The sequence below is a fragment of the Xyrauchen texanus genome, chromosome 16, assembly GCF_025860055.1.
Source record: "Xyrauchen texanus isolate HMW12.3.18 chromosome 16, RBS_HiC_50CHRs, whole genome shotgun sequence".
NCBI lineage: Eukaryota > Metazoa > Chordata > Actinopteri > Cypriniformes > Catostomidae > Xyrauchen > Xyrauchen texanus.
This window is the reverse complement of record NC_068291.1, coordinates 26249194-26265636: the sequence shown is the minus strand read 5'-3', so window position 1 is coordinate 26265636 and position 16443 is coordinate 26249194. Positions and strand designations below refer to the sequence as shown.

General features: G+C 41.5%; 2 protein-coding genes across 9 annotated transcripts in view; one reads left to right on the top strand and one right to left on the bottom strand.

Annotated features, from left to right (window-relative positions):
* Nucleotides 1-9021: 9021 nt before the first annotated feature.
* Nucleotides 9022-11218, bottom strand: LOC127657254 (ribosomal protein 63, mitochondrial-like). 3 transcript variants are annotated; one of them, XM_052145970.1, is made up of 2 exons: nucleotides 11129-11218; nucleotides 9022-9489 (listed from the first exon to the last, which is right to left on the bottom strand). In XM_052145970.1, exon 2 carries the CDS (start codon nucleotides 9455-9457, stop codon nucleotides 9146-9148), a length of 312 nt encoding a protein of 103 aa, XP_052001930.1. In that variant the 5' UTR covers nucleotides 9458-9489; nucleotides 11129-11218; the 3' UTR covers nucleotides 9022-9145. The 3 variants fall into 3 exon arrangements, with proteins under 3 accessions (XP_052001930.1, XP_052001931.1, XP_052001932.1); XM_052145971.1 differs by having other exon boundaries at nucleotides 11008-11153; XM_052145972.1 differs by lacking the exon at nucleotides 11129-11218 and adding an exon at nucleotides 10308-10953.
* A 368-nt stretch (nucleotides 11219-11586) lies between these two features.
* The window catches only part of LOC127657273 (tetratricopeptide repeat protein 7B-like), a 54483-nt gene continuing 49626 nt past the window's right edge, over nucleotides 11587-16443 (top strand). For all 6 annotated transcript variants that reach the window (XR_007972260.1, XR_007972261.1, XM_052145994.1 and 3 more), the window contains exons 1-2: nucleotides 11587-11734; nucleotides 14216-14370. Coding sequence is in view for 4 of the 6 variants with exons in the window: in XM_052145994.1 (XP_052001954.1) it covers nucleotides 11614-11734; nucleotides 14216-14370 (276 nt within the window). In the remaining 2 variants the exon portion in view is untranslated. The remainder of the gene's footprint in view (nucleotides 11735-14215; nucleotides 14371-16443) is intronic.

Below are 16443 nucleotides of genomic sequence, written 5' to 3'. Positions count from 1 at the left end.
TGTTATCAGAGAAACAGGATTACGCAAGTAACAACGTTCTCTTTCTAACATTCGTTTGGTATCTCAATATGGGATATAGCCAACTCCTGTATTGCAGATATGCTGTCCGAAGCAGACTGCAACCAACTTGTAGTGTCCAATGTACACCCACCCAATCATTTGCAAAGAATGGATAGGGAGGAGGGAGGGGGGTGCTGCCTTACTCACAGCTGAACAAATGTTCTGGACTGAAATGCCTTTATACAGCGCCCACGAGGTAGCCATGCCTCTGGTAGAATGAGCTCTCAAGCCCTCCATAGGTCCCAACACCAGACTAATTTAACTTAATTACCCAATGAGACAGGCGCTGTCGTGATATGGGTCTGCCATTACAAGAATCAGCCCAAGAAACAAAAAGCTGATTACTCTTCCTCAATGCCTTCGTTTTTCCACATACAAACATAGAGTACAAACTGCACACAAACAGTGAAGCCGCTCATCCTCTGGCAGGGAAAAAATTGGCAGGTGAAAATGCATCAAATCAACCTGCTTATAGCTGAGTGCAGAGCCACTCACCTTAGGCACAAAAGCTGGATTCGTTTTAAGAGACACTCTCGATAAATCCACAGCAAAGCACATACAAGAGTGATGAACTGACAAAGCATGTAGTTCACTAACCCGCTTTACAGTTGATAAGACCAATAATAAAACTTCCTTTAGCGAAAGGAGCTTTAATTCTGTACTTTCAACTGACTCAGGCTGAAAAAGCGCATTCAGGACCACAGAAATATCCCATGACAGAATCAGTGGTTTTGACACCCTGTTCAAACATTTTCCATGCAAACATGTGGGTGTTGACCCATTGTATTAGAGTATATTACCACATGACAAGCCAATATAGCAGCAAGATAAACCATGACGGTAGAAAAGGACCAGATTTTATCTAAAAGTCTCTGCAGAAAACATAAAACATCTGCCACTGAACATAAAAATAGAATAATGAGTCTGTGTGGACATCACTGCTCAAATACAGCCCATTTCCGATCATACGCAGAGCATGTTGAAACAGATCTTGTGCTCTTAATCATTTCAATCACCCTGGGGGGTAAACCCGTGACACTCAAATTTAGCCTCTCACGGACCAGACCCAAAGACCTACATGGTCCGGCGTGGGGTGAAATATTTCCCCCTGTGCTTGCGACAGGAGATCCCTGAGCAGCAGGTGCTGTCAAGCCTGGGCACACAAAAGTTTAATTATGTCTGCCAGCCAGAGTTTCCCCAACCAGTTAGGGGTGATCAGTATGACTGAGGGACCATATTCTCTTACCTCTTTTTAGAGTTGGAATAATCAGACATGTAAAGTAGAGCGTTTGGCCAAGGATGAACTCAGAGCCGGATTATCCATAAGGGCACTTGGGCCAGTGCCCAGGGGCACCAACCATTCACAACCACTAGGGGGCACCACATGACACAAGCTTTAAAAATATTTTTCGTAAATTGTTATATTATTAACTTGAAATTCTTGAAAGACCATACATAACTTGTTTATGAACACTAATTTAACAATAATAATAATAATAATAAATTATAAATAAATGAAGATTACATGACCACTATCACTCCCCCCCTCCCCAATCTGTCACAGTTGAGTTGGTCCACAACAATTACACGCAAATGTGTCATTTTTTAACGGCTACTACAGAAAATGAATCAAAATCCAAAATGGACAGACGGCAATTGAGTGGTTTCGCAAAAAGAAGATTAAAGAAAGAGAAGGATGCTAGACGCTTAGCTACAATAAAAAATGTTCCAGGGATCGACAAAAATGTTTGTTAAATCACTAGATTTTTGGGAGAACACGGGAATTGCAGACACCAGCAGCACTAAGTCTGACACCGCTGGCGCTGCTAGCGGGGAGATGCAGCAGCTGCTAATGTTACTCAGGGCGTCGGCGATGACTGCCAGGCTGAATGAGGATATTCTCCTTGTCCTTGGGGAGACAGGAGCGAGGAAGACTCGGGTGAGGAAGAGGACATTAATGAAGATAAATATTAGGGGTGGGACGGTACATGTAAGTTATTCAGTATTGAACCGAAACGGTACGGGCGCCACGCCTCGGTGCACGAATTTACACGGAGAATACACGGTATAAAAATAAATAAAACTAAATAGCGATACATATTGCTCTATTTCGCATAATGAACAGTCTGATCAAGATTGCAATGCTGGAGTGTGTGTGTGTGTTTGTGTGTGCGCGCGTGATCGAACTTTTTTTTTTGAGGTATAGTGCCCAGGGGCACCACACTGTCTTGATACGGCCCTGGATGAACTAGAGCATCCACACCCATAAGAACACCATCTCTCGCCAGAGAGAAGAACAGAAGACAATAAGAATTTTTGTGCAATGTTAAGAAATCTTCCCAGCTCACCCGTATCTCTCCCACAGCTGACTCGCCACCTGAGGGTGAAGTATCCATTCTCTATAAAGAGGATTCCCCCTGGACAGGAGATGCTGAGGTTTCGCAAATCCAGAATGGGACAGAGAACTCCTCACTTGGGAATTACAAAATACCTGGAGTAAAAGCCCCAACGGTTATTCTCCAGCACCACAACCTTTATTGCTCTTTTAATCAGCAAATTGGCTATTTCCTCCTCTAAAATTTGAGCTAACTCCCCCTCTGCTGTTGACATACAGGTGAAACTCGAAAAATTAGAATATCGTGCAAAAGTTCATTAATTTCAGTAATTCAACTTAAAAGGTGAAACTAATATATTATATAGACTCATTACAAGCAAAGTAAGATATTTCAAGCCTTTATTTGATATAATTTTTATGATTATGGCTTACAGCTTATGAAAACCCCAAATTCAGAATCTCAGAAAATTAGAATATTACATGAAATCAATAAAACAAAAGGATTTTAAATACAGAAATTTCGGCCCTCTGAAAAGTATAATCATGCATATGTACTCAGTACTTGGTTTGGGCCCCTTTTGCATTAATTACTGCCTCAATGCGGCGTGGCATGGATGCTATCAGCCTGTGGCACTGCTGAGGTGTTATGGAAGACCAAGATGCTTCAATAGCGGCCTTCAGCTCTTCTGCATTGTTTGGTCTCATGTCTCTCATCTTTCTCTTAGCAATGCCCCATAGATTCTCTATGGGGTTCAGGTCAGGCGAGTTTGCTGGCCAATCAAGCACAGTAATACCATGGTCATTGAACCAGGTTTTGGTACTTTTGGCAGTGTGGGCAGGTGCCAAGTCCTGCTGGAAAATGAAGTCAGCATCTCCATAAAGCTTGTCTGCTGAAGGAAGCATGAAGTGCTCTAAAATGTCCCGGTAGATGGCTGCGTTGACTCTGGACTTAATAAAGCACAGTGGACCAACACCAGCTCGATGACATGGCTCCTCAAACCAACACAGACTGTGGAAACTTCACACTGGACTTCAAGCATCTTGGATTGTGTGCCTCTCCATTCTTCCTCCAGACTCTGGGACCTTGGTTTCCAAATGAGATGCAAAATTTGCTCTCATCAGAAAAGAGTACTTTGGACCACTGAGCAACAGACCAGTTCTTTTTTCTTTAGCCCAGGTAAGATGCTTCTGACGTTGTTTGTTGTTCAGGAGCGGCTTGACGAGAGGAATATGACATTTGAAGCCTCAGTCCACTCCTTGTGAAGCTCCCCACACATCTGAATGGCCTTTTCCTGACAATCCTCTCCAGGCTACGGTCATCCCTGCTGCTTGTGCACCTTTTTCTTCCACACTTTTCCCTTCCACTTAACTTTCTATTAATGTGCTTTGATACAGCACTTTGAGAACATCCAACTTCTTTTGCAATTACCTTTTGAGGCTTTCCCTCCTTGTGGAGGGTGTCAATGATGGTTTTCTGCACAACTGTCAGGTCAGCAGTCTTCCCCATGATTGTGAATTCAACTGAACCAGACTGAGAGACCATTTAAAGGCTCAGGAACCCTTTGCAGGTGTTTTGGATTAATTAGCTGATTGGAGTGTGACACTTTGAGCCTACAATACTGAACCTTTTCACAATATTCTAATTTTCTGAGATTCTGAATTTGGGGTTTTCATAAGCTGTAAGACATAATCATAAAAATTATATCAAATAAAGGCTTGAAATATCTTACTTTGCTTGTAATGAGTCTATATAATATATTAGTTTCACCTTTTAAGTTGAATTACTGAAATGAATGAACTTTTGCACGATATTCTAATTTTTCGAGTTTCACCTGTAGACACACTGTTGATCAGAGGTGGTTTTACAGTGAATTGCAGCCAATAACCCTGTTTTATCTTAGGTAAAACCCAGGGATGAACTGCACATGTGCACCAACTTTCTGCATGAACAGAGAGGGGCCTGCTGAAGCGCTCGCTAACTGATGGTGCTGCAATGGAGCTGGGGATAGCAGCTCTGAATTCAGTATTATTTTGTGATTTATTTTCACACACTGCTGTGCCCTTTGTCCACTGGCTGGATGCACAGTGGAGATTATTATTTTTGTCACTCACATGTTTTTGTGATGAAAATCCTCCTCTCTCTTTTCTGACCCCGTGGATGGAGAGGGTAGATGCAAACTGAGAGGCACAGGGGAGACTGCTGCCAACACTCCCATAAAAATTTTTGTGTATGAATCATGTAACACAAAACTTATGGTTTGATTCTCCTTCCGAGTCCTCTTAGCTGGAGGGGTGGAAAACAAAGTCACTTCTAGAGGGAGGAGTGGAACAGAGAGTCTCGAGTGGTGTTCACCTACTCCATGTCCCAAACAAGAACACTAGTTAGGTTGCCCGTCTCTTCTTGTTCCCCTGAAGGTTAGACAGACGATGTTTGGACGCCACCGCAGTGAAAGAATCCTTGCTTCTTGGCTGGGGCTGTTTCGGCTGTGCCCCTCCCTGCCTGTTGGGGAGGTGGGGGAGTCCTAGACTGGGCTCTAAAACCAGATTGTCCACCTCTAAAATGGGTTGTGAACCCAGAACGTGACGGCTGCGGGGGCAATCAGTGGATTTTTGGGGAAGGCAGGTCTCGAACGCTTCCCCATCCATTTTCCTCAAATCACACTGCTGCTGCATTGTGGACACCGTAGCCCTGAAAAGATCAACTGGGGCATCGAGGAAATCTGTCTTCTCCCTCTCAGACAGGCCAGACAAACCAAGCCAAATAGCTTGTTCACCCAAAACAGTGAGACCCATGCTGCGGCCGCCGCTCTGGACAGCCCCTCTTGATGTACGTAGGTTGAGATCCGCAATAACGCAGATCTCTTCCCACAATGCCGCATCGGGCACCCCACATCAATTTGTCAGCCCATCTCCTCCATAGCCTGATATGCTGTGAGGAGCGAGGTGATGTTAAGAGCCCTGACAGCTAGGGCTGAAGATCGGTAGATCTTTTGGTAAATGGTGGCTGACTATCCCTGCATCTGTCCCGGCAATGAAGCAGGAGGAGGGATGCCCATCGTGGAGTCCTCCACACTGTCCATCCACCCAGGGGAACGCCGCTACCAGCCGCCAGGGGATGGAGTAGCCAGACCGCCCGTTTGCGGGGAACAGCCACTGTCCACGAGGCGAGTGGGGACTGGAATCCCCAACTGCCTGGAGTGATGGAGCCGCTGCCAGGTGCGGAGGCGTGCCCTGCCGTCCCCCAGAAAAACGGAGGGGTCGAGAGGACCATCGTCCACTGGGGGGGGGAAGCAACTCCCCGACTGCCTGGAGCGGTAGGGCCACTGCCAGGGGTGGAGGAGTGTCCCCACGAGTCACAGAGAACTCAGAGTGGCGTTCTGTACGCCAGGGTCGTAGGTCTGACTCAGTCCACCCGGGGAGGAGGGGCTGCCGTCCGCCTGAGAGGATGGAGGAGTGATCGAGAACCACACGACGGTGCATCAGAGAACCGGTGAGTGAGTTTTTGGCCTTTGTCCCTCGCCTATTTTGCTTGTTGTTGTTGTTTTTATCCTCCTGCCTCCTCCCAGGTCGAGAACAACGGGATGACCCAGCAGCAGATGGGGCGCAAGGCATGCCCCCCTACCGGGGGGCGTGTACGTCATGCCGGGGGCTTCCTGGCCTGAGGCAACTCTGGGAGGAGTGTAGAGTGGAGGAGGGTGGCCCCGCCCTCTGCCCTGTAACACATACATATCTCTATCTGTATCCTTGCCGGTCTGCTGTGAGGGCCAGTTGATGGATAGCTCCTTTCAACTGGGGTGGGGGGTCTTTCTACGCTGGTGGCTTAGAAAAATAAGAATCCTCATTATTAGACCTGCACCCTCCTTTCCAAAACCCTCCGTACAAAACAGGAACAATGCAGGCAAAACTCAGGATTGGCGAGTGTGGCCTCTGAGTGCCTGACCCCCAGACAGGCGATACATAGCGGGTGGGAATCTTTCAGCGAGATCATAGATCCACAAGCGCACGGACGCAAGGGATCTTTCCCCTTCGCTCCGTGGCTCGGTGAGCTCGCAGTATAGAACCCCAACTCAAGAACACAGAAGCAGTTCACCACAATGTGCCACTTGATTCTGTGTTAATCCTCTTGCCATGGAGTTAAAAGCTATAACAGCTCGAAACTCCGCAGAAAAAAACGCAAACCCACCTTGACATGCTGGTTCACGCCACCCAGAGAAAACAATATAATACAGCAGAAAATATATTCACTTTGACTGTGAATATACTCACAAAAAGAACAGCCAAGTTCTGCGACGTACCTGAACGACTCGTTTGATTAATTGTGAAGCGACCGCATCTTACGAGTCCTGTTGATGATCTGTTCCAAAGATCTTCACAAGGAAGTGAACGAGAATGAAGTAGGCCCATATGACGGTGGTTTATATAGGGATATATAAACTGCTGTGATTGGTCTGCCAATTAACAGACTGGGTGTTATTGGTGCTTCCAGGATTGGACACGCCTGAGGCGTCCCCAAACCAACTCCCTTTTCCCAAGTCTATCTGTCAGTGGATTACCAGCTTTCTGACGGACAGGCAGCAGCTTGTGAGACAGGGGAAATTCACTTCCAGCACCTGCACAGTCAGCACTGGTTCCCCCCAGGGATGTGTGCTCTCCCCAGTACTCTTCTCCCTCTACACCAATGACTGCACCACCAAGGACCCCTCTGTCAAGCTCCTGAAGTTTGTAGACGACACCACTGTCATCGGCCTTATCCAAGATGACAGTGAGTCTGCATACAGAAAGGAGGTTGAACGGCTGGCTCACTGGTGCAATCATAACAACCTGGAGCTGAACACGCTCAAAACGGTGGAGATGATTTTGGACTTTAGGAGGAACACCCCAACACTGACACAGCACTCCACTGTGGCAGCAGTGGATTCATTCAGGTTTCTGGGCACTACCATCTCACAGGACCTGAAGTGGGAGACACACATTGACTCATCAGAGGTTGTACTTCCTTCGCCAGCTGAGGAAGTTCAACCTGCCAGTCGCTGTTGATACGGTTCTACTCAGCAGTCATTGAGTCTGTTCTCTGCACTTCAATAACTGTCTGGTTTGGTGCAGCTACAAAATCACACATCAGAAGACTACAGGGAACAGTTCGGACTGCTGAGATGATTATTGGTTGCCCTCTGCCCCCCGTCAAGAACTATACACTTCCAGTGTGAGGAAAAAGGCTGTAAAAGTCACTCTGGATCCAACTCACCCAGCCCACTACCTTTGTGAACTGTTGCCTTCTGGCCGACGCTTCAGAGCTCTGAGCACCAGAACCATCAGGTACAGGAACAGTTTTTTCCCTCAGGCTATCCATCTCATAAACAGTTAAAGTTGCCCCACTGAGCAACAATTATGTGCAATACACAGTTTAAGTCTATTTATATTATCTAACATATCCTCTTCTGCCATTACATACAAAGGAAAAGAACTTTTAAGACGCAACACACCCGGACACTACACAAGCATGTCTGACGCAAGTGGAAATTGACGGGTCCTTAAACAAGCCCAAATAATAAATCTCGAACTGATTGACAAATTCACTTGTGAAATGGATTGCTGTGAACTGTATGTCAATGATTGGCTTATGATCAATAATATGGTAGTAAACAATACATTGTATTCTAAAGCTGCTTTTTGTATGGTCTTATGATTAACTCTTCTGCTACAGGAATGTAATGCATTTTAATTATCTGAATATTTTTTATTATATATATATATATCATTTTTAAATATTTAAAGATAACTATGTATAATTATATACTGAATTGTTGTTAAATGAGGGGCTTTCTCAGCAAACATTTGTATATGCGATTAATTACGTATCGGGACACCATGTAATTAATTTGATTAAAAATTGTAATCGATTGACAGCCCTAATAAAAACCCATAGAACATTCAAGAGGGAGCCCATGGCAGGGTTCACCTACAATTTGATGTCATGGCTAAACAGCTCTATTTTACATTAACAACACTGTATTTACAGTGTTGCATATAGAGAGACAGAAAATGTGAAGCAACTCAAAAAATCTAAAGCTCCATTCATTATATTCACATGAAAATGAGCTTGTGATTCACTGCAAATGTTTGGAAGTTTTCAGCTCTGAATAAGTAGTGGTGGACCTGGAGTAAACCTTTTGACAATTTTGAGTGGACAATTTACTGCAAAGCTCATTTGCATGTGAAAATAATCAGTGGAAAATTTGAAATAAACTCTTGATTTTTGAAAGAGACAATATTGCCTGCATACCTCCAGCTGCTTCAAGATACACTGCAAACTTAAAATATACAATAAGTCTTACTATAATTATATTTTATGCCTTATTTAGTCAATTCAATATGAGTTGGCAAGAGCAAAATGGGCTCCCCCACTGAATCTTGGAGTTTTTTTACCTAATCTTTTCTAAACTTCTAAGGGATTTTTACTTGCCAATCTCACTTTTGGCTTTTTACAGCCACTTTGGAACAATATGTGTTGTGAAATGCAAAACAGAAATCTATCTATGGGAAGGGAGTTAAATTGATTTAACTATGATGGAGTATTAAAACTGCACAATGTATCAGAATAAAGAGAGGAGCTAAATGTTAATCAGATATCATTTATAAACACAGCCAATATCACATACAGTTGCCCAATATAACTTGCACAAACAGAAAATTAATTTCTGCTCCCTCTCAAAAGCCAGAGATCTGCACCATCAGTCTTTGGTGTCCTGGTTAGCTGGACCAGTTCTTGGTGATGTTCAAGTGGTTCAATTGGTCTGCAATGTATTTGTGTTCAGGGAACTTGGCTTGTCGTGCAGCTTTGATTTGAAGTGACATCCACTCCCGTCTCTGTGCTGCATGGCCTCTCTCCTGCTCTAATGTCATGAACGGCCGGCTGATCCAGTATTCATTCTCTGCTTCCTGCTCCAGGCGTTCCACCATATTCCGCTTCATCTGCCAGGTGACTGCACGAGGCCGACGATGCTTCCCAATCCACTGCTTTCCTGGGATCCCCTTCCGAAAAAGTGCCAAAGTCAAGAACATCCTGCAGCCAGCAACAGGTTATGCGTGTGACTCTGTGAATTTTTTTTTTTTACAAAACATACAAAGTTACAACCCCACAATCCTTAGTTAGTCAACATTACAAATTAACACATAAATATACAGATATATAAAAAAGATGTATTGATAACTAATTAAGAAGATATCTATTCTACATATTTTACACTTATTCACACAGGTCTTAAGGTTAATCTTACTCAAAAACGACCCACCAATTTTAAAGGAATGGTTCACTCGAAAATTTACATTCTGTCATTATTAACTCACCCTCATGTTGTTTCAAACCAGTATGACTTTCTTCTTTGGAACACAGAAGGATATGTTTGACATAATGTTAGCCTCAAATTACCATTTACTTTCATTGTTTGGAAAAAGAATGCTGTGAAAGTTAATAGTTACTGACATGTTAACATTCTGCCTAACATCTAATTTTGTGTTCCACATAAGAAATAAAGTCATACTAGTTTGAAACAACACGAAAAGAGTAGCCTAAATGATGGCAAAATGTTATTTTGGGTGAACTACTCCTTTATGTTGGAGTTCTAAGATGGATGCATAAACAGAATCTGTACTGTCTGAACCACCTGTAACATTTCAATGAATTGATAAACATAAGCTATATACTTTATATAAGCAATAAAAGCCTGCATACATTACTTTCTGGGACAAGTCAGACATTAATTTTGAGGTAAGAGTAATAATTATCAATATGTCATGGTTTTACACTCATAGATAGAAGACTACATCTTCAATCACCTGAAAATGTGACAAACTAAAAGTATATGAAAAAAGGTATTTACCTAAAATGTAAATTCTCTCATCATTTACTCACCCTCATGCCATGCCAGAAGAGTATCTTTCTTTTGCTGAACACAAACGAAGATGTTTAGAAGAATATTTCAACTCTGTAGGTCCTTTCAATGAAAATTAATGGTGACCAGACCTTTCAAGTTCCAAAAAAAATCACATAAAGGCAGAATAAAAGTAATCCATATGACTCCAGTGGTTAAATCTATGCCTTCAGAAACAATAATAGGTGTGGGTGAGAAACAGATAAATATTTTTCCCTTTAAATAGTTCCCTTTTTTTTTTTTTACTATGAATCTCCGCTTTCACATTCTAAAAGTAACATACTTTATGCTGCTTTTATGTGATTTTTGGAGCTTGAAAGGTCTGGTCACAATTCACTTGCATTGTATGGACCTTCAGAGCTGAGATATTCTTCTAGAAATCACATCTGGGATGGTATGAGGGTGAGATGATTTTCATTTTTGGGTGAACTATGCCTTTAAGTAGCTTAACTCCAAAAAACTGAGCTTTAACCGGTTCAATCTGACTGACCTTGAATTCTGTTGCCTTTTATATGGTAAAGAACTAAGACAAATAATTATGGTTCAACTTATCATGCATGCCTGTCCTACAAGCCAGATGTCCTAACACTCACTATCATACTCACTACACATTAATTAATAAATTTTAAAGAATATGACAGCCATTAGCAATAAGATGTAAGCATATAATATTTACACTACCGTTGGCAATACAACGATCGAAAACACTTATGCCCACAAACGTAAATATGTTATTATGAAAATCAATCCAACCCCTTAAATATATTTCTATATAATTATATTCATTCAAATCTACAATTACTTAATCGTCTCTTCACATTCACGACCAACATATGCCGCAGACCGGAACACACTGCTGCAAAATGTCAAGAGTGCGTTTAATGCAGCGCCACCAACAGCACAGGATGTTGCAGTGCAACGTGCTCTCCAGACTGATGAATTACAAACAACCTAGAAGGGCAACTTCATTCAATCTGAATCGCTAGATATGGCGCTCCAATGTCCCAAAACATGTAATTTTGTCTAAGGGGTTTAAACGTTTAATTAATGTACAGATACTCCGTTGGTACATTAAATAGAAACGTAGTTGTAAATATACACGAATTTAAATGAAATAAAAAAATGCAACGATTTTGACATATCATATGACAGGAGTTTGGCCAATCAGCGTTCAGTATTGTGGTTCAGAGAAGCGTTTCTATACGTTTGCCCTGTTATCCTATCTAGGTATTTGATGTTTCTGTTCTGCGGCTACGGGTAGTGTTTTGGTCTGAAGGTGGCAGAAAGATGACAGCCAGAAAGTCCGGGTCGCGATTAGAGACTGAAATAGAGCGCTGTCGATCAGAGGGACAATGGGACAAGATACCAGAACTTGTGCGGCAGCTGTCCGCGAAGCTCATCTCAAACGGTGTGTTTGTTTTTTGGTAAATAATCTAAGGGCTAATGCGTTAGCTCGGACAGGCCTGGGGGTTAGAATACGTATCAGATGCATTCATTCACATTCAACCATACTTTAAACGCTGCATCTAATGAATACTGTGATTTCAGGCTGTTTACATTGTGAAATTAGTGTCCTGTTGGTTCTAAACTTTAGATGTTCTCCTCATCACACTTCCTGATTCCAGATTTGTGCCCATTCATCTTCATTGTGGCTATAATTCTTCTATTTATCAAGCCTGGGTGTTTATTAAGCAAAAGTGTTTGTTTTATTTTCTCGTTGTAATGTAATGTCATATTATATGACTCGTTTACAAAGGTTGGTTTAGTATGTCTGACATTTTGTACTGTACTGAATCCAGCAAACATTCAGAAAGGCATGGATTAATTGCCTCTGGCCACCTTTCAATATGGCTCTGTTAATTAAAAGTTATATATTAATAAGAATCATTGATTATTATCATACAGACTCATTAAGGGCGCCAGATGCTCGCGTGAGGAATCTGATTGAAGTTCTTGTGACAGTACTCAAAGCTGCTCCTGTAATAAGACTAGTAAGAATGTGCTGAATTATGAATTGGCCTTATGTAATTCACAACTCAGCCTTTCTCTGTTGCACTGTGAAAGTCTCTGTAACATCTTGACAGTGCAGATATGTGCAAGTTACTGATACATTTAAGATTCCTAGAAAGCTAAACTGCAGCAGTTAATAGTGTATTTAATGAGTTTTTATTCTTGAGAGCAATGTGTTGTTATGCCCTCAGTGAGAAATTGGAGTGGAAGCCACTCGAACCACTCATCCCATTTTTTTTTTTAAATAGCCAAAAGGCTTTAGTTTACAGCCACACGCAAATGCCCCTTTTCACCATGCTGCTCATGTCAGAAGTGCTTAACGGGGAAACTTGCGAAGTGATCTCAATAATGGCCAGCTTTTCCAAAGACTTTAGAACTGAACGATGATTTAACTGACAACATTAATCCATAACTCGCACACAGCAAATCGCAATCTTTGCTTACGACAAGGCTGGACCCATTGTGCAAGTCCAATACAGATGAATGAGAATCAAGCCAGTAAAAGATCATATATCCATGTTTTGAATAACAATACACTAAACATAAGGAATAAAGAACTCTTACTCGAGCTGTACATCCCAAGAAACCTGCGGCTGCACAAAAAATATAAATAAACTCCACCAGCTTTCCTTGCACCCCATTGTTACATTGGTGCATCCCATTCAGACGTGATCATCCCTATGTCCTATTCCCTACGAAGACAATAATCCTCCACTGTGAGAGCTTCAGATGGCTGAAAGGGGATAACGGTCAGTCAGTACTCGTTTGGAAGGACCCTACAACATGGATTGTGCTCACTTCAAAGTGCCATAAGAAGGCATGATCAGCACCAGTTAAAATTCATCCAGGCAGACTGAACAGTTGTAGGGTGATGCTGCGTTCTCATTCTAGAAAGCATTTGATTGAAGGTTTCTCAAACTCTATGTGACATCTATTAGTCTTTTTAGCTGGAAGAGAGAGACTGCCGATTGTAAACGCTTCAGAAAACTAATTTTGTCAACATTTAGTAGTAAGCCGATAATGCTTGTATGTCGATAATCTTAAAGCTAATAGATATGGACAAAACTTTAATTTTGATTTTACAGGTACCTTAAACATTTCCCATGTTTTGTGTATTGGCCATTGCTTACTTTGTTATAAACATAGGTTACATTTAATAGCATATCAGGAATTTTCGGAACAAATATAGCATTTACATAATTTGAACAGGATTTGACATTTCGGAATGTTATGTTCAGTTGACAACTTTACTCCTTTATTGTGATATTTAATTTTTAAGGGATTTAGATATAATTTTTCTCATTCTGTGGTACATTTATGAATGATTGTGCATGAGTTCCACCTTCTACTGAGTGCCACTTTGATGAAATACTCAGCTCATTCTGATTGTAATTAACCAAGTAGAGAACAGTCATATTCCACATTTCAGTACTGAACATGTGTCCTGTGGTGTGACCTGTTAAGTAAGTAAATTTTATTTGTATAGCGCCTTTCACAACACACATAGTTTCAAAGCAGCTTTACAGAAGATCAGCATTAACAGACGATAAAACTGTAATGTCTATAAAGTCGATTAATCATCATTGTGTAATTTAGATCAAATACGATTTTTAATAGTGTTTAAAAATAATTAAATGATAATTGTATTAATAACCCCAGTGAGCAAGCTGTTGGCAACTGTGGCAAGGAACACAAAACTCCATAAGATGTAGATTAATGGAGAAAAATAACCTTGGGAGAAACCAGACTCACTGTGGGGGCCAGTTCCCCTCACACCTACACAGTTCCCCTCTGGCTGTGTAGGTGTGAGTGTGAAACCATTTGTCTATAGAATGAATTCAGGTGCAAGACTGAACTTATACTTGTTTTTTTTAAGTAGATGATCTTGGGGAACTCCTGCTGGGGGAGGCCAAACTCCAGCAGTACCTGAAGGAAAACCCCATCAAGCAGGGAACCAGTCCCCGTGGACCCAGGCCACACCTCCAGGAGGTCCGGAAACACCTGACGGTTGCACTTGATCGGGGAAACTTAAAGGTAATTCTGGACAGGGCCTGTTAGACAGGTGTTGCTCCTTTTGTGCTGCATCAGTGTATCTGACCCATATTCACACCGGTGAAAATAGATTATTATTACTCAAAAGTCCTTAGTCACATAAAGTAAAGAATAAATGAATGAATGGAGTTATGCTATTCATCTTGTATAACATCACACATTTGTCTTATTTGAGTTTTGGTGTTCCATAAGTTGGTGTTGTTCTGTGTTGCAACTGTAAGTGCTATTTTTTACTGTACAGTAGATGGTATGTGCTTGTGTGTTCATGTTTGCTGTGCATGTGGAACAACACTCACTTAGCACTTTATTAGGAACACTATGTTCCTAATAAAGTTCCCGACGTTGGCTAATGTTGTTGTAGTTTATCTGCCTTAATGTTCAATGTGATGCTATTCTGCTCAATACAATTGTACAGAGTGGCTACCCGAGTTACCGTAGCCTTTCTTTCAGCTCAGCCCTCTCTCATGAACAAGGTGTTTCCGTATGTAAATCTGCTGCTCACTGGATGGTTTTGGTATCATTCTAAACTAGAGATTGTTCTTGTAAAATCCAAGGAGATCAGCAGTTACAGAAAAACTCAAACCAGCCCATCTGGCACCAGCAATCATGCTACGATAAAAATCACTGAGATAAAGAAATTTCTAGGGATGCACCGATACCACTTTTTCTCTTCCTATTCCGATATTGGAAATCTCAGTATCGGCCGATCTCAAGCCAGTGTTGTTTTTTTGCATAATCGGTTTAGAATATCTTTACATTATTGTGTGGAACTAATTGGGAGTACTCATTTAAGATGTAAAGAAACACAAACCTCTAACTACACATTATTTCAATATAAATGTATAGCTTATTAAGAAACATTTTATTACTACCTAGTATACTGGATAATTAACCAAATTAACAGTAATTCCAGTCTTCAAGTCTTCAGTAGAAAAGAAACCAGTGTTTTATTTTTGCCCTTTTTTTCAAGATTTTTCAACTTGCATCTGGACTTTAAAGGATTCAAATCTCTTTTTTGTTCAATTTAGTTGTAAGACATTAGTCCAATTTTCATTCGCACAGTTATTTTTTGGAACCCATTAAAATGCAATATTTTTATAAATTGTAAACAAATACTAATGATGACAATAATAATAATAAATGTTTTTTATGAATATTATTATTATTATTGCATTTTAATTTTAAATACAACAGTAATATATTTTAATCGTGCACTTTTTAAACATTCTAAACTCTCTTCTAAATTCTAAAATCCTGTCAAAGGATTGTACATCACATATATGGATCTGACAAAGGCATTTGGCAAGGTGATTAGAATTGGATTCTTTCTTTGGCTGTCCTCCAAAGTTCCTTTCTATGGTCATCCAGCTACATGAAGACCAGCTTGGTCAGGTCAGAAAAAATAACGACCTGTCACAGACCTTCCCCATTGCAAATGGCGTGAAACAGGGCTGTCCCCACATTGTTCTCAATCTTCTTCACCAAAGCAACAGAAGACCTTGATGATGAAGATGGCATATATATTCGATTTCGTACTGATGGCAACCTCTTCAACTTAAGGCGACTTCAGGCTCACACCAAGACCTTAGAAAAACTGATTAGAGAACTTCTCATTGCAGATGCTACCGCCTTTGTTGCCCACATGGAAGCCACCTTACAGTGTGTAACATCCTGCTTTGCAGAAGCTTGCCAGCTCGTTGGTCTTGAGGTCAGCCTAAAGAAAACTGAAGTACTTAACCAGCCTGCGCCTAAGGAAGGAGTACCGGCCACCAAGCGTCTTCATTGACCAGACAGAGTAGTTCACCAATTCACCTAACTGGGCTGTGTGATCTCCTCTAATGCCAAGCTTGACAAAGAAATAGCCAAGGCAAATGGTACCTTTGGCAGACTCTATAAATGTGTGTGTTACAATGCCAGTCTCAAGAGAGTTACAAAGATTAGTGTCTACAAAGCTGTCGTACTGACCACCCTCCTATATGGAGCAGAATCCTGGGTCATCTACAGCCGCCACCTCTGCTTCCTTGAACGATTCCATCAGCACTGCCTCCACACCAT

Excerpts from the sequence above, each read along its gene's own strand:
- LOC127657254 (XM_052145970.1), bottom strand. The coding sequence starts at position 9,457 with ATGTTCTTGACTTTGGCACTTTTTCGGAAGGGGATCCCAGGAAAGCAG.